The sequence below is a fragment of the Alosa alosa genome, chromosome 4 (genome assembly GCF_017589495.1).
Source record: "Alosa alosa isolate M-15738 ecotype Scorff River chromosome 4, AALO_Geno_1.1, whole genome shotgun sequence".
NCBI lineage: Eukaryota > Metazoa > Chordata > Actinopteri > Clupeiformes > Clupeidae > Alosa > Alosa alosa.
In genome coordinates this window covers 8,303,045-8,328,118 of record NC_063192.1, presented here as the reverse complement: position 1 = coordinate 8,328,118, position 25,074 = coordinate 8,303,045, and the positions used below count along the sequence as shown (strand labels likewise).

Sequence of the window (25,074 nt, the reverse complement as noted above, 5' to 3'; positions counted from 1 at the left end):
TTGGATATGTATATGCCCTGAAATAAGACTGGAATCTGTCCCTGATTTAGAATAAACAAATATCTTAATTTATCATATTTATGTATGTTTTGAATACATGGTCAGGCAAAGATAATGACAAAGACAAATGTTAAATAACAAAACAAGTATTAATATTTTGAGAATTTATTTTTTCCCTTGATTGAAAGTGCTATTGGGTTACATAGGGAGTCATGAGTCTTTGACCCTCTTGACTGTCCAAGACACACAAAGTAGTGCTCTCTCACTCAATGAGATGCATAAAGACCAAACCTAATGAAAAAAATCTCAATTTACAAACATACATTCAACACATCTGGGGGCCACTTTGAGCCATTTCAAGGGAGAATCCAGACAACATAAAAAAACACAAAAACAGAAAAGAATCACATACACAACCTGTGATCACATCCATTCATCCGCCTTCAAGCATAAATAAAGTTATAATTTGTGTCCTAGGCGTGAGATGGGTGAAGTGTTTTCCAGCCCTGTTAGCACTTTTTCCAGGTCACTAGGCAAAGTCACAAGTGGCTGGTTGGCTGGCTGGTCAGATGGATGATTGCTAGACAGCCTTTTTTGCTCACTCTGGTCTGACATGTTTTCCTCTCTTCCTTCGACAGGTCCTCATCAAAGAGGTGGAGTAGGTTGGGGCATCACTCTTCGGAGGACCAGCCGGATTGAATACTTCCATGGAGGGGACAGGGAGGGGGAGCATTCTAGAATGAAAGGGGTCTCTGTGTGGAGGGGGGCTATAGCTTTGCAGTGGGGATTGGAAAGGGGTAGGGGTGGGAATGTGTTGTGCAACAGTTAACATTGCACACTGGCTGCAGAGCTATCTTTAGACGAATTACAAAAAGGGGTTTTCTCTCCAGCCTCGCACCCTGTACAAAATACACAGCTGCGAGAGCAGGATGTTCTGCTGTGGAGAACACATTGGGGCAAAAACAAGCAAGATGCAGTGTTGACACAGACATCACAAAACACTAATCACACATGTATACAAGCTAACATATGTGTGTGCACATACACACACGCACACACACACATTAACATATCACTCACACACACACACTCACATGCACACACACACCCTCTCTCTCAGGCTGGAGTGTCCAGGGCTGTCTCTGGCTCAAGTCCACACAGCTGTGCAGAGGACATAGAGAGTTGAGTAGAGCCAGGCTGAGGAATGTTCCCTCTCTGCGGAGGTCTGCTCCTCGGGCTTTACTTCACCGGCAGGCCGGCTGGACTGTTCCGCCCAGAGGAGGGGGAGCTGCGCAGTGACGGTGCCCGCAGCACCACGCTGATCGTCCAGCCTCTCGTGTCCCCCGGGAACCCTGGGAAAGGAGGCAAGGAAGGAAGCGTCAGCCTGGGAGCTTTTGTATGGGGCTGAACAGGTGGAGCAGCAGGTTATCACTACACTGTTGGCTTGGTGTCTGGTGCAGCAGTGCCAGGATCAGAGGCTCAGATCACAGGATGTAGGCTACAGTTAATGTCATGAAATAATGTAGTCTATAAACTGTAATGTCTAGGGGTTAGATTGAGCTGAGCCAAGTCCAAACACAGTTTGCACCCCCACCCTAACAACAAATCCCCTAGTAACCCCTGGGAAGTCTGGACGTGCAGAGAATTCTAGAGAACACTGCACTGCCTGCAAAATAACAAAAATCTAATGAGTTTCACTTCTGCTTTAGACCCTGCTGTTTTTATTGGCCCACTTCCTGTATGTAAGGAGACCTTTTCTGCCTTTGGATAATGCAGGAAGCCTATTGGTTTTGACATTCTGCACACAAATGGTGTAACAGGAAGTTACAGGCCACAGCGAGTATTTAACTGTACCTGGATATGTGGACGCAGTCACCCAGACAGTCACTTGCCTTTGTTTGGGTTGCGTTAAGCACTCAGAGAGGCCATAGTCAGGGGTCATTTTCGCTGAGCTTTCAACATCTGTGGAGCAAAAGAAGCAGGATTTTACTCAAATCCTTTCCCTCCTACAGTTCTCTCTAGCATTAGCTAGAGACACGTGAATCAAAACCATGCTCTAATTGCTGTCACAAGCAAATGATGAGTTCAAAGTAGGCCACCAGTTAGCTCATACCATTATATGAGAGATATGAGAATATACCAAGATATGAGAAAATAACGTATCATATAACATAACATTTATAGTTTATGACATTTATACCATACAGGCAAAAATAATTTCTACTCAAAGTCTGCAAATTGATATATGGATCCTTATTGATCTCATAGATTAAACTATTTGGTTGTTTGTCTGGTTCACACTAATGTCCCCAATCCAAATGAGACAAACAGGAACATTTTGTTCCGATCTCCACTCCACTCGTAAGGGTGCGGTGTTTGGCAAAAAACACTTTGGATAACGCTCCACGAGTTTTCCACATGCAGTTTGCTGGTCAGGAACTGAGCAAACATGGAACAGAGCCACACAGTTAAAAATAGAGCAAACTCACTGCGATAGAACTGGTTCCGAGCAAGTAGGCAGGCAGGAGAGTTCACACTGGTCATGGTCAGATCCGTGGCTGCACAGTTAAAAAACTGGGGAAGGGTTCAGTGCTCAGAATATACTGGAAAGAAAAATAGTAAGGAAGAAGAGGATCAAGGTTAGCTCTTGACACTGAGTCCATGTTTGTTAACCTTTTTATTCTTTTTTTTCCGAAGCACCCTGTATCAGCACTATCAGGGGCAGCAGAGATAAGGACTGGTGGGTGATGTTGACAGGTTCAAAAAAATAACCAGAAGAACCATATTAGTCATTCGTCAAACCCTGAGGTCTTCTGAGTTGAGGCTTTACAAGAAAAAAACAACCAAACACTTGCAACACTGTAGCTGTTGAGGTTCACTGAGGGTAGTCCTCATTTTAAGTAAAGCTGAGATTTCAGTAACAATGAAATAACAAGAGATATAGTATAATAATTGTGGTAAATAAAACAAAATAAAAATGAATAATAAGATAACCTACATAACATTATAGAGGAGGAAGGGGAAAATAAAAATACATAAAATATTAATAATAAAATAACATTTACTTAAAACAGGTACAATTTGACATAGAATTGTTTGTGGTTACATACATTGAAGATTATTCCAGGAAGTAGGGGCACCATAACAAAACACCCAACTTAGAATGGATATGAGGAACCTTCAGCATCAAACAGTCATTTGATCTGGTCTGATAGGGACCAGAATTCCAAACAAGCATGTTTGAAATATAACCTGGTAATTTCCCAACATATCTTTGTAAATAAACAGATCCCAATGATCATGTCTCCTCTTTGTCAAAGATGACCAACCCACTTTACCATAGAGGACACAATGACGAGTGCTATAGCCATCACCAGTAATGAATCTCAGGGCAGAGTGGTAGACTGAGTCCAGGGCTTTAAGTGAACAAGTAGTAGCATTTCTATATATCACATCACCATAGTCTAGAACTGACATAAAAACTGCTTCAACAACTTGTTTCCTACTTTCCATAGGGAGGCTGGCTTTGGTATTATAGAAGAAACCAATTTTTGTCTCAGTTTTCTTACTAGGATGTCAAAACAACAGCTGATAAACTCACACCAGGGGAAAGGGAAATCTGGGAAAGGGAGTGTGAGGAAGCCGGGAGCAGTGAAGGGGAATTGTCAGTTTAGCCAGAAGAGCCATCATTTACCCCCATTCACACTTATTATTCTACCCACAAGACTGTTAATATTATACCTACCCAATTTGACTCCTGTATGGTACTAGACTTAGAGACACCATTCTGTACAAACCTACATAAATATAATGCCAGTATGTTAAAAAGTAGTTTTCATCTAAAAACATTTCCATTCATACCCACGATGACCTTATTTATTTATTCCCGTACTTAACTATATTGTTTAGTTTGGCTACTACATCCCTTTCAAACTTAATACTATGACCACCTGGCCAAAGACACATCATGCTAAATAAAGCTGAAAGTTGTTGACTCATCGCAAACTTGTCTGCAGTGCCTCATATAAGGCAAAGGTCATACAAAATATTTGTATTTCAGTCTGAGCTTTGTCAGCAAATATGTGACCAAATTTGTGAGGCAATTTATTCACGAGTAAGTAGAAGGAAGAAATGTACACTGACTTCTCCAAAACAAAGCAAACAAGTCATTTCAATAGATCATAATTCAAGCATGCATATGCAGATGCTTATTTTTAAAATGAAGACTTCAGGTGTATAGTGGTAAAATAAGTGGGTAAAAATAAGTGTGTAAACCATGAATTCTGTGATCATGGTAAGGTACCAATGCGGTATCTGCTTTTTAAAAAAGGCATTCAGAACACGTTTGATGATGGTGGAGGTTATTGGCCAATGTTTATAACAATACCAGTGATATTTAATGGTCCGTACAGTGTTGATGAGGGTACATATTGTGAATATGGATAATAATACAGAGTGATATTTGAATGTTAAAAGTTGCGTGGGAAAGGGAATAAACTCTTTTGGGATGTGGATAAACTCTAATAAGGGGTGGATAAACTCTACTTCTGAAATTTCAGGTTTATAAGCTGTGTTTACTTCCTTTTAGCCTCCACTACAGCCTAGCTTGTAGTGTCATATCAATTACCTTCAATTCAGTCTCTGTGTGCACATGTGCACACAAACGCACATGCACACGCACATGCACACAGTCGCACACAGTCACACACACACACACACACACACACACACACATTGACCTACTTCATGTGAACCTAAGCACTTCTATCAAAATAACAACCTTTCACTCTCTAAATTTATCTCTCAAGGAAGAGTGAGAGAGAGAGAGAGAGAGAGAGAGAGTTTTGGTTATTGACTACACATTCAAAGTGTCTAACATTTAATCTGTTAAATTTGATTTGCTTCATGCAGGCTGATATTAATCCATATGTCTTGGAGGACTTTGGTCAACCTGACAAGATTTCAGATGTGACCTATTCTACACTTGCAGCACATGTGTGTCGAATCAACAAGCTTGGATGAAATGTTCAGTGATGCAACAGACTTTTTGATTTCCTTTGTCAGCAAGTTACCAGACAAATGCTGAGACACAACGTGTAGTGGAGAATTTGATACAAAGGGGCAGATATGACAGAGAGAGAAAGAGAGAGAGAGAGAAAGAAAAGGGAGAGAGACACATGGAGATAATAGAGAGCTACAGAGAGAGAAATAGAGAAAGAGTGGGGTGGGGATCAGTTTAGAGGTCATCAGCTGTTTCTCTGGCATGGTAGAGCTTACAACAGGGCCTCCAGTCTAGCAGCAGATGCTTAAAATACCAACATGTTTTTGCCAGTGTGGGACCCACGAGAAAGATAAACAACAAGAGGGTGGGGGCACACTTATACACCCCACCACACCCCCCATAACTGTTTCAACTGAAGTTCACAATAACAATGAGTGCAAAACGACAATGTTTGCCTTAAGACTGCATAATACATACTATAAACTCAGTGAAGTCTCTTACAAAACATAAAAATCTACCAGCTTTGTTAAAGCTATAGCTGTAGCCATGTAGCTGAAGCTACACAGAATCTAGCATGGAGGACAGATAACGATGAGGCCACTGAGAAGAAGCAAAAGCAAACTCACTGTTCTGCTCTCCTGGTAGTGTTATGTAATGCTCCTGGTCTTGACTTCTTTAGTAGGTACAGCCTTTTTGTCACATGGGACCGGCGAAGCAGATGATCCCAGTGAAGAGAGAGAGAGAGAGGAAGAGGAGGGAGAGGAAGAGATGGGGGGTGGGGGTGGTGGTGAGCTGGAGCAGTAAGAACCCACACAGATGGACTCCTCAGCCTGACTGGATCTTTATATCAACAGCTCTCCTTGCCTGTGCCCCACAGCAATGTGTGCTCCTAGGCCACGCGTGATTGGCTAAGGAGACGGTTCTGCCACCCCCCTTATAACCATACACAACAGCCCACCTTCTGCCCGCCTTCTTGACCTTTTTGGAGAAATCCATAAAGTCTGGTGGGGGGGACAGGGGGGTCGAGAGCAGAATGAAGCAACAGGAAGGAAGAGTTACCCCAACAACTGTAGATCTGACGACATCCCCTGCACCTTCACTTTTTCTATTGCAAGTCCAGCTAAACAGCACAAATATTTTTAGTGATTACCTTAGCACAGCTCTAGCGAAAAGCAAGTCTGGATGGCATATCTCCATATGCATTACTTGGCTTTATAGATGAGCTGTGTTCTTGCTCTGGATTATCCAAACTGATAGGACTGAAAGAATCATGTGGCTTCAACTCTAGTCTTTTTTTATGAGAGGGTGAAGATCATCCTGACACAGCAAGAAGCTATTATGCATCAGACTTTGAGCTGTGAATATTGAGTCCTTATGGATCTCCACCATTCTCTCTATCGATCCAAAACAATCTGAGTATTGAATACTAAATGGATCATAATCAATTAACCCACATGGATTGTGCCTGATGGACATATTGAAAGTAAATAAATTAAGTAAATAACGCTCATAATAATGATTAAAGATTAATTTTTAGCACCACACAAAGTTGGCCTTCATCCACAATAAAAACCCAACTCTATCATTCAGTATTGACCTGAATCTGTCAAGTAACAATGAGAAGGTCTTGTAAAATTAGACCAAAGCCAGTGCAGATGGAAAAAGCCTAGACTCCAGCAGAGGAACCACAGCACCCCACCCTCAGTAGGAGGAGCAGCGAGCCTTGCTCAGCCCTCTTCGTCTCTCCCAGCTTCACTCCCAGAAGCAAGGAGAGGTTAGTCTGCACAAAGGTGAGCTGCACCCCAAGGCACAAAAGAAGAGAGGAAGAGAGACTGGAGACGGGGAGTGGGGCGAAAAGGCTTCCCTGCGTGGTCTTCTCTCACACGCTGCTGTGCAATGTGCCTGAGGAGTGCCCTGTCTGGAGGTATGAGAAGTGCCTGAAAATTAGACCTGTGAAGCCATGGGGACATGTTTTATTTGAAACTAGAAGAGCGGTCATGAGGAAAGACAAAAGGGCCTTTTGTGTTGACTATGCTAACACAGTGAGGATGTGGGAGTGATTTACATCACTGCATGATTTACAGTAAAGACAGGCTGGCAAAGACAAGCTGGCTACAAATAAACAAATGACATTTTCAGACAAAACTGATGAAAGGTAATCAGCTTTACTTGGTGCTTGGGGGTAAAGCTTGACTAGTACACAGGCTGGAGATCATTGTCTCGTGATGTCAATATTCTGGTGATGAGGAATTTCACAGGAGCATGCAACAGTTACAGGCCAGTGGGAGGAGGACCTAGAGCAGTGGTCTCAACCTTTTTTCAATGATGTACCCCTGAAATATTTTTTCAGCCAAGTACCCCCTAACCAGCGCACAAGAGTTCCGCTACGCTTCAACCACGACTCCATTGTTTGAGATTGACAGGTGATGGCAAGTGGCATGTGAAAGGTTGGGTCGAACCATCCTGGTATGGGGGTACTCTGGGTTTTTAGGATAATGATATTGAATAGCCTACTGAAATATAAAATTAATTTATTAAAAAACTTATATTTTCCTGAAATATTTATTAAATAATTGTTTTTAAAGTATTTTTGCATGGATTCTACTTTTTAAATATTTGTATATTTTAAAATCCCACGTACCCCCTAGAGTGCCTTCACGTACCCCCAGGTACCCCCATTTGAGAACCACTGACCTAGAGCAGTGGTTTTCAAAGTAGGGGCCGGGGCCCCCTGGGGGGTCCGCGAGGGGGGTGCCAGGGGGGCCTCAGCAAGTTAGAAGGAAAAATAAAAGAAACAAATAAATACATTTGAAAAATTTAAAATATACCTTTTACTATGAGGGTTGTTATACAATGCCATTAGAATAATTTGTCGCATATCTGAACATTATATTTTCCATGATAATGACTGGGAATAATAGTAAAGTGATAGCTCTCATATAGCAGAAAGCCCCAAATGCAATTTTTACACACTGTGTGCTCCATCGCTCCAAGTGCTTGTGGCTAAAATAATTATTAGGATTAGCTTAATGTATTTTTACATTTGCCGTAGTGTTGTCGATGGGTTTAAAAACACATCAAGGGGGTCCTTGGCCAGAACCTAGTGGTATTTGGGGGGCCTTGTCGTGGAAAAGTTTGGGAACCCCTGACCTAGAGGATGACAGGCTGGGCTCTTAGATAAGAACAGACCAGTATTAGCTAACTCGCTATCTCATTACCCTCAGAGAGGTCTTCACTAGTGAGTGGACATGAGCACACAGTAGGTGAAACGTGTTTGGGCCCATGCAATCAGATAAGCTTGGGTGTCATTTGACTGTAAAGGGTAAGGGTTAGAAGCTGGAGACCATTAAAGGCATCTTGTACCGAAAATATACATTTTGTTCAGGGCAGCAAAACACTTCCACTACCAGTCAAGGAGGCTTTTTTGTTCTGGAATGGCATTGGCATTGACTACATGTCTGTCATCTTGTCTATAGACACTGACTGGATCTGCTCCCTGCTATCTTAATTCAATGATCAAGCTGTATATCCCCAACCACCCACTGCGGCCCTCTGATGAGTGTCTGTTGTGTTGACCAGCCATAAACGCTAGGACTCTTTTCCTGAGTGGTTCCTTGTTGGTGGAATGAGTTGCCCAGTGTGTTTATAGTTGCACCATGGAAACAATGGGTAAGTGGTGCCTGGCCCTTGGTGGTCAGAACTGGGGTTCCAACACAACTCAGTCACTACCAGTGTGATATGAGACCAGAGTTGCACAGACACTGTCAGTCCTCAGTCCTGATGGCCGTCATACTGTAGTTACAGTATCTAGTTAGGTGTGTCTGCGGATAGTAACAGACCTCCATCACCCGCTGAATTGCTGAGTCAAGTGAACACCTAAGATGAGAGCAATATGATATGTGTGAACACCTTAAAGCACATTATGCGTCGGGCATAGTATGTCAGTACAGGCTAATCTGACTCATACTTTCAGACAACCCTGCTGTTCTCCAATGTGACCCTGTTATCAAACCACCAGAGGTGGTTTAGGCTAAATTGGCAACTCATCAATGGTATAAAGGTAGTCATCAGCTAGGTTTAGGGATTTGATGGGATCACGTATAAGCTGATGAAGATTAACCAAGGAAAACAAATTCAACAATGAGGTTTTTGTCAGAGCATGCCAGTGTTATGGTGCCAAAAGACTTGATAAAAAGGAGTACAATCAATGACCATTTTCAAAATGTATCAATCACTAAACCATTTAGAATTATGTTGGGCCTATGTATATATGTGTGTACAATCAATGACCATTTTCAAAATGTATCAATCACTAAACCATTTAGAATTATGTTGGGCCTATGTAGATATGTGTGTACAATCAATGACCATTTTCAAAATGTATCAATCACTAAACAGTTTAGAATTATGTTGGGCCTGTGTGTTGGCACATGCATCTAGTAACAATTATAGGTCATGGTCTAATGATGTCACGTGGTCAGGTTAATTTCCTATCACCACAGCTCAAGAGGTAAAGTAACCAGTTCAGGCCACACTCAGAAGCTATTATACCAGTCAGTTGAATGCTATTTCTATGGTCATGTTGGTAGAAAGCAACCAAATCACAGACTTAAGGAAGGACTTACCGCTCCGCAGGTGTTAAAAGGACAAAGTGAGATGGCAGCAGCCTGGAGCATTTAAAGTCGTCCAGGCCAGATCGGCTGGCTGTCTGCTGCTGACTCCTAGGCTCGTAACTCAGGACACCTAAGACGGCCTCAGTCCCCTCGTCTGTGACCTTGATGAACGCATGCTGCACAAGCCAAAGGGATATGATCTGGTTTATGTAAGAACATCTGAGGGTATCTACCCCTCTTCTTATACTGCCCCCCTTTTCCTACATATACTGGATCATACAGCATGGAGGTGCAGGTGGCATGCATGAGGATACACAGGCTGAAACACATGTCACAGTCAGTCTCTCTTTATTTAAGAGCTAATGTACACATCATAGGGCAATTACATGCATCTATGCCAAATAAATAGCCTGCACTGTGTTCAGTTATGACCAATGCAATACAAACTCTCTCTCTTTCTCTCTCTCTCTCTCACACACACACACACACACACACACACACACACATTACAGTAATTACCCATAAATACATACAGTAAGTGCCACACCCCTTGGAAAGCTAGGAGCTCTCCCCTGAATGCTAGTGATGGGCTGGTGTGTCTGGTGTGGCTCTGTGTCTGACCTTGAGGCTTGTCCTTTAGAAAGTAAAAGTCCAACCATCTGTTGGTTCTACCTGTGCACTTAAAACAGGTGAATTCAGTAATTCACTCACCTACCTGACTAAAGAGTTTAGCTTAGAGTCAGCTGGTTTAGTGAATGGATGGAAGATAATGGTAGGACTTTTACTTTGTGAAGTCACGTTTGTAAGCAGCGCCCCTGCTCTTCCAGGCCCAGTGTGTCCCACAGCAGGGAGTGCCACACAAAGCTCCCCCTGTGCACCTTTCTCCTTCTGAGGTGGGTGCCAAACTCACTGACCCTGGATCTGGCTCTCCTCTGGCTGGCTGGTAAAGTAAAGGAACTGGCTGAGCGCCCTGTGCTGGCCCAGTATAGGACACACACACACACACACAAACACACACACACACTCCTTTTGTCTCTCTTTCTTGCTTGGGAATACCCATACGAACCTTTGGCAAATTTGGGTTTTGATTTGCAGGTCCGTCTGGCCAAGATCATGAAGCCTATTTCCAATGTCCCTAAAACATGGGAACGCCATATAATTGCTAATTCAGCATGGATGAGTATTTTTCGAATTGAGTAAACAACTGCATTTAAAACCATTTGGTAAGAGTTTAATGCACCCATTTAAGTTTAATTTCACTGCTATTTATGCCCCTGCTGTAAGTCGTATGTCATTGAACCTTTTCCAGACCCACTCTCCATTATAATTGAGAAGGTCTGTATGCTAACCAGGCTAGCTCACACCACCTCTCATCACCCATCTCTTTCCCTTTCTTTCTCTCTCTCTCTCTCACACACACACACACACACACAGACAACATGGAGGAGTATGGCAGTGGCACCAGTGACTCAGGGATCCCATTCTGGGCAACTGACCCATTTTCTATAAGTGGAGCTGTGGGATTAAATGCGGCCAATGACACATCTTTTTGTCATAAACTATAATAAGCTATTATGATGAAACATACACAGATTAACACACCATACCAGACTGCAAAAACACAACTGAGCATACAGTAAGTTTCGCATCATCAAATGTGTTATGACAGGTTTTTATGTTAAAAAGTTAAAAATATCAATCGAATAAATACGCCCGTTATCATCTTTCCATCCAACTGGCTTTTAGCCAAGGTCACACATCAAAACCACCTGTAGCCCATGCAGGGCCGATAGCTTACCGTTTCTGCACCCATGCACATACGGCGTGGTAGCTCTGGGAAATGTGCCAGAGGTGAAATCCTTAAAATATCTCACTTCCAAAATGTGGCCCCCATGTTTGCTGTTATGGCATGTGACCAAAGCTCAAAGGGCCTTAGTGGCAAAGCCAAGTAGCTTAGCATACAAGTAAGACTCATGTGTTGAAGGTTTAAGCGGAACTAAGAAGTTTTGAGTCTATTGAGTCTAGAAACTAAAGAGGTAAATGAATAATGAATACAAAAACAGAGCAAAAAAACAACAAAGCAAAACAAAAACACCCAAAAAAAAAAAAAAAAAAAAAACAGCACCGTTGGTAGCCTACAGATAATCATTCTAGCATAACTGCTATCTTTCAGCAAAATAGTTTGCAGTGTTTTCTGTAAAATCGTTACCTTTATTTTTAACAGGACTGTCCATTCTAGACCATATGTATAACCTACAACAAGTGTTTTTATGTGTCACATGACCAAGTTTGCATGGCCATATACCAGTACAAGTGGTAAAATCATGCATAATTCTGCTTTGTGTTGAGTACTGAACTGATGGGACAATTCATATATTTGATTAAAGGGTCCAAACATTTAGGTATACATTTAGATTCTCGACAAAGTAGGTCAAGGAAAATAGGCTGATACAAAACATTTTTAATTTAAATTATTTACATAACCTGAGTATGTGGATTATTTTGATGAAAAGATACATACAGTATTACAGTTTTTCTCAGTTGCTTTGGCACATATCTCAGATTTCTCAGAATTAAAGTTCTCAAAACTGTTTGTTCAAACTCCACATTATCCTATCACTTATCACCTGCACATCATTAAAGCAGTTTCTCCCTATCTTTAGTACATCCATGCAACTGATTTTGTACAAATGCTATTTTTTTTATTTTCAATAGCTAATGTTATGTTGGTCAAAATGCACTATACTGGTTCCCTGCAGAATAGTTCTACCCCATAAAACAAATGGGCCTTATTTCATCGCTTGCGTTATTACATGCAAATGTGTTGAACTAGCTGTCATAACTTGTCATAGCCTGCCTAACAAATAAATGTGACCTGACAGACAGTATCCTAAGGATGTATAAACAGATGTACAGTGGTGTACAGCTCCACACACAATACTAATTGACATCTGTCACACAATAATGTGTTTACTGTTCTCCATGTGCCCCCAGTGGCAATAACTAGCACTGTCAGACTGTCTCAAGACAGTCAGACTGTCTCAAGACCTGGATTATGTCAAATGTGCCACAGGCAAGGACAATTAACTTCATGGCATTGTAAAAGTTGTTGAACCAAATACTGCATATTAGTTAAACCCAAACAGTGGTCTTGATTATGGAAAACAAACTCAGATAGGCTCAGATATTATTCAGATATGTGTAGGAGATTTACCTCTGAGGCATTTCACTGCCCATAAGGCATCTGAAACAGTTTGAGAAGGTAAATACTGGAACACTGGAACACTTTCACACAGCATTAGCCCTTCAAAACTTCCTCAATATAATGGAGCACATCTCTTTGTTTTCCTTTGTACATCAGGAAGGAGAAACTTCTCAAACCAACGTAACTACAACATGAAATACAGATGCATGCTATGGTATCACATCAGCTAGAGTGGAACTCTGTTTCAAACTAAGAGGGGTGGCTGAAGCTTTTCCTTCACAGTAGATTATGAACTTCCCTATTCCAGTGTGTTCCTTTGTTGCCCCCTTGTGGTGTTAAGTTGACATAGCATCTCAAGTCTTTTTTAGTGCGCTCATGCCAGTTCGTAGCGGTTGACGTTCTCAAGGTCAGGCTTCAGGTCTTTAAAACTTGGTCGATCATCTGGGTTGGCACTCCAGCAGGAAAGCATGATGTCATAGATGTACTTGGGGCATTTCACGGGCTGAGGCATCCGATAACCTTTCATGACGTGATCATAAACTTCATTGGTTTGATATCCTGTCATGAAAAAATAAATATATCAGGATCACATTTCAGTAATTTATATTAAAAACAGATTAATGTATGATCACTTAGTCTTACATACTGAATATACATAAGAGCTATTTGCCATGTGCATGCCCTAGATTTTGTAGCCCTACATCTATATCAACACAGAAGCCAAGGTCTGCTCTGGCACCCAGTTTCCAAAGCCTTAATATCATGTGAGGGCATACCTGGATAAGGCACTCCACCATAGGACATAATCTCATGAAGGAGGATACCAAAAGACCAGATGTCAGATTTGCTGGAGAAACGTCCGTAGCTGATAGCCTCTGGGGCACACCACTTATAGGGGATCTTCTTGTTTTCTGACACGTAGAATGGTTCCTGCAGTTGGAACGTGACAAATTGATAGTTTAAGATTAAGAGCAAAATACAAGAAAGGACAATTTGCTGAAATGAAACAATGAAAACTAAGATACAGATACAGTATTTTAGATATTTACAGTTTTTCTCAGTAACTTTGGTCCATTTCACAAATCATAATGGTCATTTGCACAATGGTTAACACATTTCTCAAAACAATTAGTGCAAACGGCACTGATAACCTGCAAAATCGTGTATTTTGCTCAAAATGCTTAGTTTATGCCTCAAAAGCAAATATTTATGCCAATAAAACACATATATTTATATATGCTAGACCGCCTATGGCAACTAGTTATGACAACTAGTTCAATACATTTGCATGTAATGCGATGAAATAAGACCAATTTATTTTATGGGGTAGGCCTATTACAGTTTTTCTCGATTGCTTTGACCTGCTTAAGGAAACTGGGATCCACTTGGTCTTCATGAACACTTTCAAAGTCATCTCTTGCAAATGCAGGGTTACTGTATCACAGATGTCATTCAAAAAACCCCAAATCAATTAAAATCAATCAAAACAACAAAGGAACAAAAGGAAAACATATGTTCACAGGTGGTAGAGATTCCTTGCATAAGTCTAAATCTCTGATACACCTGTGTGAAACTCCTTTGCACAATTCTTGAATCAGCAATCATTCATTATCCATAAGAGATGCCATGTCTGTTCTGTGTTGCTACTTGCAAATGGTATGGATCTAAGGCACATTTAGATAAATTATTGTATAGCCTATTTGGTGAAGAAAACAGTACAAAAAGTGTTTACTGTAGGTCTATTTTGATGAAAAATGGTTAAATGAAATGTGTCTTGTCTAGGTGCTTACTGTAAGTCTTACATGTCAATGACAGTTACATCTTGGGACAAATACAATTATTTTTTATTCAGTACATTTAGTCTTCAGTTTTTTTCTGATACCAGAAAAATTAGAAAGAAATGGAACAGACATAGCAAAAATGCTATTTTTGAGAACTATATTTTGCATTTTTTTGTCCAGTGTGTAATGATTGATTGAAATCACACAGTGATTTGATGACAGGATGTGTTGTTTGAAGGCAAAATTTGCTTTTGCTGCATGTTTTAAGTGTTTTGAGAGAGTAACAGCCTTTCGCAAGCAAAATGTGTCATTTTGGCCAGAGTGGTTTTGTTCAGACACGGATGTTAACTGTTTTGAGAACGTGATGTCAGAGTTGACACAAGCATCAAAACGATCAAGAAAAACTGTAAGCAGGGAACCAGTATAGTGCATTTTGACCAACATGAAGCCATTTAAAATTCAAAAAACAGCAGACATTTGTGCATGGATGTACGAAAGCATTATTTGTTCAAAATGGGGAGAAACTGCTTCAATGATGTGCAAGTGATAAGATGATATTGAACAAACACTTTTGAGCATTACCATTCTGATCAGAGAAATGTGCCAAAGCAACTGAGAAAAACTGTGAACTGACATACAGATATTTTAGATAATACAGGTCTTTAACTAGTAATAAATCTATACACAAGACCAGCTACTGCCTGAAGTGTGTGGCAGACATTGGCAGGCCACACTGTAGTTAAGTTCAGCAATGGGCGAGTGAGTGACCTTGATGATCCGAGCCAGGCCAAAGTCGGCCACTTTGCAGATGTAGTTTTCTCCCACCAGGACGTTGCGTGCCGCTAAGTCCCTGTGGATACTGTTCTGCAATTCCAGGTAGGACATCCCGTCAGCCACCTGAGCGGCCATGTCGACCAGACACACCTGGTCAAGTGCCCTCCCCTCTGGACCTGTTAGGATGTAAAAGAGAAGAGAGGAAAGGCGAGAGGAGACTTAGTTCCACACACTGCATACGTGTACTTCTTGAACCAAGTAAATAACGTTGTTATCTGGCTTTATTTTTACCACATCACTGATAAAGGGTCAATATACAAACCCAGATCAGATTGGGCTACAAATATGAAAGTGTGAGGTAAAAATATAGGATGTTTTCACAACTTACATGTGATGTTTTTTTTGTAACTTACACAATTACGGTCGCAGGCCAACCATATATTGTAAAAGTAGCAATTAATTAATTATTAATGCTCTAGCAATTAAAATGTAGTTGTGCAATATGTATGTTCGGTAAACCTCCATCCTAACGTGTTAAGAAACATGCTAGTAAGACAGGCTCCCTTGCTGTCACACTCGCCTCCCAATCCAAATGCGAGTTGCATGTTCGAATCCGGGCAGGTGTGGTCATAACAACACAGGTTACACCAGGCCCATCCTTATAATGCATCAATATCACGATTTGTCCTACAGAGGGCAACAAAGCTGCTGGGTAAGAGTGGACACTGTTCTTACCTCTGAGGAAGTCCAGCAGGTTGCCCTTCTCCATGAACTCAGTGATGATGTAGAAGGGCTCTGAGGAGGTGCAGATGGCGAAGAGGGAGATGAGGTGCCTGTGCCTGAGCTTCTTCAAAATCTGCACCTCCTGATGGAACTCCTGCTGGTTCAAATACTCTGAGAGATGGAGAGCAAGAGGGAAAGGGACAGAGATGGAGAGAGAGGGGAGGGGAATGGTAAGAGCGTGAGAGACAGAAAGTGGAAGCAAAAACATAGAGGGAGGGAGAAGGAAGAAACACAAAAAGTGATTACATTAATATATTGTTTAGTTTAGATACATTTAAAGTTGTCTGGTATTACAGTTTTTGCACATTGCTTGAACACTTTTTGCAAAACTTTGTGTTAAAACTTTACACACAAGCACACAAGACACAACACTGGGAAATAAAGCATTCACATCTATGTCAAATTGAAACTCTGCTATCAAAACCAATCCTTTGTCAAAATGTCACTCTGATGACAAAATGATACACACTTGCATCATATGAATACACTTTCAGATTGGCAGCAACACACTAGTGTACTTTATATAAAACACTGCAGTCTTTAATTTCCACTGCTTTTATTCAGTTCATTAGTTAGCATTCTGTGAAGTTTTTTTTGTTTTATATTAAGTTTTTCACAACAACCAAAAATGAAAGTACTGAAGAGGCTTAGATGTGGTGGACTTTGCTCAACTTCCCTCATTGTCAGGCCATGATTTATCACATGATCCACCAAAGTTTCTCTAATATCATCTGAAATATTGTTCTGTTCATAGCCTCTTCCACCACCTCCTACTTCTCTCTCTCTTTGTTTTCCTCTACCTCTTGCTCTCCCTGCCTCCATGCTTGCAAAGTTCTCAAAATGGCTCAACTGAGGCCTTGTGGCTGGCTGATTGATGTTCAGCTTCAGTATTTTCAAGTGTGTGTCTAAGTGTTTTCAATCACCCAATGTGTTTTGTATTTTGAATAGAAGTGTTGTCCCAATGGTACCCATGAGATTTTATTTATGAACAAAGTGTCTTATGTATGAAATTGTGTGCAGGAGCAAGTGTGTTGCGGAAAGGAGCAAGTGTGTTACAGAATTGAAACTAAAGTGCAAAGCAGCACTTTTGTTTAAGGTATGGTTACACTGTGTTTAAGGTACAGTAACAAAAGCTTCAAGTTTTGTTACTTTGGTCTAAGCATGTGTCTGTAGTGTTTAAGCAATGGGCAAAAACTGTATTATGCTTTCATCCAAAGTGACCAGATAGGATAGCAGAGATAACGTATGCATCTTGTTTCTATGAATCTACATGTTAATGGTGTCAGTTTCCATCTGTGTGTGTGTGTGTCTGTGTGTGTGTGTGTGTGTGTGTGTGAGTATATGCATGTGTTCGTATTTGTGTTGCCTTGCTATGTGTGTGTGTGTGTTTGTGTGTGTGTGTGTGTGTGTGTGTGTGTGTGTGTGTGTGTTCCATCCCCTGTTAATCTCCTCTCCCAAATCCTTGCAGATTAGGTTCCATTTAAGGCTGCAAATACAGGTCTCTTCCAGGGTGACAGGCCCTGTTCCTGGATAATAACTCTGTGTGTGTGTGTGTGTGTGTGTGTGTGTGTGTGTGTGTGTGTGTGTGTGTGTGTGTGTGTGTGTGTGTGTTTGTGTGTGTGTGAAAGAGAGAGAGAGAGAGAGAGAGAGAGAGAGAGAGAGAGAGAGAGAGAGAGCGTCGGATGTCATTGCTACAATCACCTGACCAATTAGGGGATTGATTGATCTCAGATAGCTGTACATTTCTTGCTCAGATTTTACTTTAAGCTCAAATGCAATGTTTCTGCAGAGCACACTGTGAGAAAATAACTTATTCTCTCTCATGTTCAGCATGACCATTAGTTTGGGTTGGTGGCTGTTTGTCAATTATTTATTGACTTGCATATATAGATTGGATAAAGGTATGTTAAACACATTGCGAGCATTAGATCCTAGGCTGCTGAATAATAATAAGGTTAACCTGAACACAGCTGGATGTAATAGATTATGATGCTGCTCTAGGTAATTCTGCACTAAATGGGTTTCATTTACTCTTTCATCTTCCACGTTTAACAAGAACATGATTGATTTAAATGAATACACCTGATTGAGATAATTAAAGTTATCATAATCATAATCATAATCATAATCAGACTGCCTCCGGACTCACAATGATCACATACCCCTGAGGGCATGATTTGTCCTTATCAGTAGCATCTTCATTTTCCTATTATTGTGCTCTTCACATGTTCTGTTTTTCAGTTTAAACACTTCCGATGGATTTGCTTACACAACCCCATAAGTTATAGACAATGCCTAACATGATTGATCTAAATACAGAGAGGGCACAAGAGCAACAGTTCACTATTACCCCTCATCCCTTCATTCTAGAAGCATGAAAAAAAAGCCACTCACTTACCCCTTAATCAGGGCTGCAGCAGTAGAGAGAACATACAGTGCAGGCCTCCCTTAGAAAAAGGATCGTAAGACACAGACAGGGACTCTCTGGAACACACCACTCACCATTGTTCTTGAGGATCTTGATGGCGACACTGATGCGGTTCTTCCACTTGCCCCGGTAGACCTCGGCAAAGAAGCCCACACCCAGCCGGTGCTCCAAGGTGAACTCCTCCTTTGGCAGCTCCCACTCGTCCACAGTGGAGTGGGACAGGTCCTGAGGCGTGGGCTCTTTCTGAAAAGCCATGGAGAGCCATGAATTTTACATTCATACGTCGCTCATACACACAGACATGCTGGTGGCATGAAAGACAGACAGGAAAGTAGGGTGTATGTTTCACAATTGGTGGTAAATGAAATCAATGAAGCAAAACATTCACTGAGTAAAATAATTAGTAAGCTCAAACTATACATATACCGGTATGCACAAACTGATATACACAGACAGCATAATAGGGTGTTGAGAATCGGTAGACAGAGCCTTTTTATTAGTGAGGGATAGTGCTTTCTTTCTCTGTTCCAGTTCCCCATCTATGGTGTATGAACCAATATTTCCCGTGCAGAAAATGAAACAGTCACCATGGCGCTATGGTAGCCACAAAGCAGAACCACATCCTGTTTGAATTTCTCCTTTTAAAAATGGATTGAGAGAGAAAGTCTACCAAGAAACGCATTTATTTTACATTTACAGCGAGGGAAATAAGTATTGAATGTGTCAAAAACATTTTCAGTAAGTATATTTCCAATGAGGCTATACACATGAAATGTTCACTAGACATTAGTATGAACTCAGGAAATCCACACATATAAATAACTCTAAACATTAATGTCCATAAGTAAAGTTATGTGTAATAAAGTGAAATGAGGCAGGAAAAAAGTATTGAACACGCTAAGAAAAAGCAGTACACCAAGGCAAGGAAATGCAAGGAACCAGCTGAAATCTGTAAGTAGTTGGAAAGTGATTATACCTCCTATCTGTGCAAATTAAACTCAGATGAGTTAGTACATATTGATGTTATAAGAAAAGGTTTTTCTTTAAAGCAACACTAAAGAGTTTTTTGTACCTTAAAATAATGTTTCCAAAATCATTTCAGTGGTTCATCAACTCGTAACAGGGTGAACGGCACTTCTGCATTCGCTTCGCGGCCCTCTATCGGCTATAACCGCACTATGTAAGTTTGCCAGATCGGGTAGCGGATCTGTAGTTCGATGGAATGAGACATAAGAAACTACAAATTTGACTTGCATCTGATGTCGCAATACATCGTACTTTCATAAAATCATACCATATTCTACCTTGTCTGTGGACATCGTTATTTGCAAACCTGGTGCTGGATAAACAAATAGTGTGTGTGCGACAGAGGAAAGTTCTTTGATACCTTTAATACCAAGGTTTAATACCAAGGTGTCACACAAGAAACATCTCATTATGGGTAAAAGCAAAGAGCTCTCCCAAGACCTTTGCAACCTTATTGTTGCAAAACATATCAATGGGACTGGTTACAGGTGTATTTCAAAACTTCAGATTCTTCCAGTAAGCACCATTGGGGCCATTATCTGAAAGTGGAAGGAACATCACTCCATCATCTATACACGCTCACCCCGCAAGACTCCATTACTAAAGAAAAACATGTCGAAACTTGTTTAAAGTTTAAACAACATTTGGACAAGACTATGAAATATTGAGAGATGTATTCAGGTCAGACAAGAGCACAATTTAACTTTTTAACTTGACCAACAGTGAAGTTTGGATCATGGTGTGGGGCTGTTTTTCATCTCAGACTTCATTCAGTTAAAGGAATAATGAATGGAGCCATTTTTATTCTGGGAGAATCTTGCCATCCACCAGGATGATGAGGATGAGACGTGGGTGGACCTGCCAGCAGTTACAACGATCCAAAGCATACAGCAACGGAAACTCTCAATTGGTGTCAGAGAAAGACAGTCAAGGCCCTGACTTAAATCCAACTGAAGATTTGTGGAAGGAACTAAAGACCAGGACCCACAAGAAGGCCCACAGGAATCTTCTCTTTAGAAGAATGGGCCAAAATCACATTTGAATACTGTGACTGATTAGCTAGATTTGGATTTCTTTATATGTGTGGATTTTCTGAGTTAATACTTACTGTATGTCTGGTGAAAATGTAATGTGAATAGCCTCATTGGAAATATACTTACTAAAATAAAATGTTGACACGTTCAATACTTATTTCCCCCACTGTATATAGTGTTTTTTTAAGGCACACAAAGCGCTTTACAAGGGAGAACCTCACTAACCATCACCAATGGTGGAGAGTGAGATGAATGAGCCAATTACACTGGGGGGTGATTAGGGGGCCAGAGTGAATGAGCCAGGTTGGGAATTTAGCCGGGTCACCAGGGAACCCCCTACTCTTTGCGATAAGTGCCATGGGATCTTTAATGACCACAGCGAGTCAGGACCTCATTTCAATGTCTCATCCAAAGGACATTCAGAGGGAAGAGTGCCACCTCTAGCCACACTACAACACCAACATCATGCAGCAACACATAAAAGGGACAGCCGTGGCCTACTGGTTGGCACTCTGGACTTGTAACCGGAGCTGAAGTGCCCTTGAGCAAGGCACCTAACCCCTCACTGCTCCCCGAGCGCCGCTGTTGTAGCAGGCAGCTCACTGCGCCAGGATTAGTGTGTGCTTCAACTCATTGTGTGTTCACTGTGTGCTGTGTGTGTTTCACTAATTCACGGATTGGGTTAAATGCAGAGACCAAATTTCCCTCACGGGATCAAAAGAGTATGTAACACGTGTGGCAAATACCAAGATGGGGAGGCAGAGAGGAAGGTAAAATGGAGTAGAATCGAGTCTTTAAGGATCGCTCTGTCCGCCACCTGAACTTCATTTATGCCCCGAAAAACCTTCAGCCATGATGACGTGCACTTTGAATTCCACAATTCCACAATTCAAATAGCACAACAGTGAGGAAACCTGGGACAACAAGGCTCACGTGGATAGGCATTTAAGAAAGACATGAGTCTTTTACTGGTGTTTTACCTTTGGAGGAGGCAGGAACATTCTCAACGTTTTTTTACAACTCCTTTATTCAAAGCATATTGACCTTTTCATTTAAGCTGGTTTCACTCGCTCTCAATTCAAAACAAGAAGCACCTCCAGAGCATTGTGAACACATGTTCTAAAATCATTGGCCACCCTCTTCAGTCTCTGACATCACTGTACGACAAGACAACATTACAGAAAGCTAACTGCATTTTAGAAGACTTCCCACGTCCTACACACAGCATTTGAATGGCTGCCTTCTGGCAGACGTCTGCGTTGTCCTTTGGCTACTAGGACTAATCGGAGGAAGGCTATCTATACTTTTGAGGTTATTTGCCTTCTGAACTAGAATATGCTCCCAGCCCTCTCCTCCTCCCTCTCCTGGGACTAATCCCCCACACTTACTTACACCCCTGTCTGTCCTGTTCTTTTTTTTGTCCTGTCTTATATGTTGTGTTATGTCATATCTCTATGACTGCATGATGAAATTGCCCCTCTGGGATAAATAAAGTGTTTTACTGGTAATTGAATTTTAAGCAATGCAAATATATTTATCTAACTGCACCAGACTCGATATACTCAGACGTCTGTCTCGGCCGGAGATATTCAGATTTCTGTCAAACTCTTGTAATGAGAACTATGAGAGTTTAACATCAACTTGCTTGTATTACAAACCACATTATCTCCTGCAACTTCATTAACACATAGATGAAAGCTGCAGCATCACAACTCCTACCCACCCTAATGCAGGCCTGGCCCAGACAGTCCACTGCAGCCAGGCAGTGGGTCTTGTAATGCTCTACCAGGTCCTGCAGAGTGGAGAAGCTTCTAGAAGGGTCCAAATGGAACTTCCCGTTTGTTTGGTAGATCTTGAAGTGCTTTGCACGGTTGTCTACCTTGACTGTAGATTTTGGTGGAGAATAAAATAACATAAATGAAGGGTGAGATAGGGGTCTAGCAAATGTAAGCCACCACAAAACAGCTCTGGTCATAAAATCTTTCAAAAGTGGAAGTGACAAGCTGATGAGGACCTCTATACTATTCAGTGTTTGAGAAATAGAGATGGCAACCGTCAGTTGGCGCACATTTCCTTCTCTCTTGTTACATCAACAAAAGGCTCACAAAGACTGACACAGAGGCAGACAAACGCACACACACTCCAGTAATCCCTCACCTGAAAGTACGTGGCCTCCATTGCAAGCCTCACTGAGCCGAATGAGGAAAGTGCCCTCACTGTTGTTGGGTGACATGAGATGACTGAGGGCATCAACGCGGCTCATCTTCCCGTAAAACCACCTTAGAAACACACAAGACATAGGTCATATTGTACCAATAACATTGAGAAGAGAATGTGAAAAGAATTAGAGGTGTGGTGCCTAACTTCTATACTCGTTGGTGTGGTGACTAGGAAGCAGTAATAGGATTCTTTACGGAATGCAATAATATGAATTACAGAAAGGCTAATTATTAAACACACGCAGATGTTGTTTGCTTTGGAACAATTCAATGGTGATGACACTTCAAAAGGTCAAAAACAAACATGTGAAGTAAATAATTTGTCTTGAAATGAGAGTTTTCACCTGTCCTTTAGGCTTCTATCCTACCAAACTATATCATGATGTCCTATCACACCAAAACTAACTGGTCAGCATTGAATGTTACTGACATGGAGATAAAGACAAAGATAGAGATAAAGAGTTTCTACAGGAACACACAAACCGGAAAAAAAACATCCACAAACTATGAAAAAGTCAAGAATTTGAGATACTAAGTCAAAACGTACTACAATTCTGAAAAAGTCAAGAATTCGAAATAAGCCAAAACTTTGAAATTTCAGGCATTTCATAAGAGTACTTTATCTCAAAGTGAAATTTGACTTAGTATCTCATAATTATGACGTGGTATCTTACAATTTCAACTTAGTATATCAGAATTTTGGTTTTCTTTCTCCAAGTGGCCGAAATGGGCTTCCATACAGTGTCATTATCATGTACACAGAGTGAGTTGTTTTCATCACATAATGAAGAACACAAAGACCATTTCAGTGTTTCCCACAGAATTGAATTCTATTTGTGGTGGTAGGTTTGCAGAATTAACTTGAATACAACAGTTTTTAACAAATTAGCGCAGCGTGGTTATGATGCTAACCAGATTTAAGCACAATTTAGTACAACCTGGAAAATCATTGTGTGGTGGTCAGTGTTGATATTGTGGTGGGCCGCCACAAATAAGTCAATGTATGGGAAACACTGCATTATGCTAAAAGACCAAACTCCAGCAGTAGCCTAATCAGTTAGCCTGGCTAGCGCTACCACTTCTCAATGAGACATGGTCTGGGAACCAAACGTTCATTTTCTCATATTTGAAAAAAATGCCCAGATCCGTTTATTGGGTGCCACGGATGTCCATCAAATGCGTCTGTGCATAGCTCATCATCGTCTTGCTTTCCCACCTGTTCTGTGATTGGTTCCCTATCTCAGGCGAAAATTTGCTCCATGGTCTCCAGGCTGCCTTAGCAGCGTGAATCAAATCGCGCGCAAGGCAGCATGGGAACACCCAGGCTACTAATCAGTAACCACGAATTTGCGTAACAAAGGACTGTCATAAAATCTGTTATGTTAGGCACTTTATGAGTCTGACAGACCCTTCCAGTGAAACTGCAATAGGGCTCATAACTTTTTACACTATTTGGAATATCCTGAAACTCCTGAATATCCTGGAAAATCCTGAAATACAGTCCTACTGTATTTTATGTGTAATCTGACAAAGCTGAACTGTTGACTATTTGAAAAAACGTTGTTAGAATCTATTAAAAGACAAGAAAAGAAAAAAAAGAAGAGTTGATTGAGTTTGGATGTAGCAGGTACTCACGGCTGAGCGTCATCGGTCTCTCCACTGGCTAGGTAGTTATATGGCACAATGCCCGTTGCCAGTGTGCGTCCATTCCTGTCAATTTTTTGGGCAGTCCACCACTCGCCTTTGCGATTAATTACTTTGAATAGATCACCCCCATTGAAAGACAGCTCATCTTCTGCCCGCGCTTCAAAAGACCAAAGAGCCCGGTAAATGCCGCTTTCTGGACCATGGCTTGGTCGAGAGACTCCATTGAAAGAGTGCGACGTGTAACGCGAGGTGCTTGTCATCGGGTTATCAATAGTTCTGGCATCTAATCCGTCTTCCTCCTTACTGGAACTGTCTCCACTGTCAGCTGATTTCCCAAACATTCGTGTCCATAATGCCTCAAGACATGGGCACACTTTTCTTGCCGTTTCACCCATGTGATAAGCCAGTCAGTCAGAGGGCGTTGTGTACCGAGAGAAAAAAACTGGGCTTTATGAAAACACCTGTTCTTCGGGTTTAGCCTTCGAGAGGCATTTATGGAATGCATATAGTTGCGTTCAGAGAGAAAAAAGAAAAACTTCCTCCTGTCCACCACGCCTACATG

The 25,074-nt window shown here is 41.3% G+C and overlaps 1 protein-coding gene across 1 annotated transcript; it reads right to left on the bottom strand.

Annotated features, from left to right (window-relative positions):
* Positions 1–12,056: 12,056 nt before the first annotated feature.
* ptk6b (PTK6 protein tyrosine kinase 6b) lies at positions 12,057–25,020 on the bottom strand. Its single transcript, XM_048240625.1, has 8 exons — positions 24,501–25,020; positions 22,804–22,925; positions 22,370–22,530; positions 18,661–18,829; positions 16,111–16,269; positions 15,370–15,551; positions 13,597–13,750; positions 12,057–13,378 (listed from the first exon to the last, which is right to left on the bottom strand). The coding sequence occupies exons 1-8, from the start codon at positions 24,905–24,907 to the stop codon at positions 13,194–13,196; spliced, it is 1,539 nt and encodes a 512-aa protein (XP_048096582.1). The 5' UTR covers positions 24,908–25,020; the 3' UTR covers positions 12,057–13,193.
* Positions 25,021–25,074: the final 54 nt, after the last annotated feature.

Bases quoted from the DNA above. Each gene is read 5' to 3' on its own strand.
- ptk6b (XM_048240625.1), bottom strand. From the start codon at position 24,907: ATGGGTGAAACGGCAAGAAAAGTGTGCCCATGTCTTGAGGCATTATGG. The intron at 18,830-22,369 runs GTGGGTAGGAGT...ATGGCTTTTCAG, and splicing joins TGGGCCAGGCCTGCATTAGG to AAAGAGCCCACGCCTCAGGA. The intron at 13,379-13,596 runs GTATGCCCTCAC...TTTTCATGACAG, and splicing joins TGGTGGAGTGCCTTATCCAG to GATATCAAACCAATGAAGTT.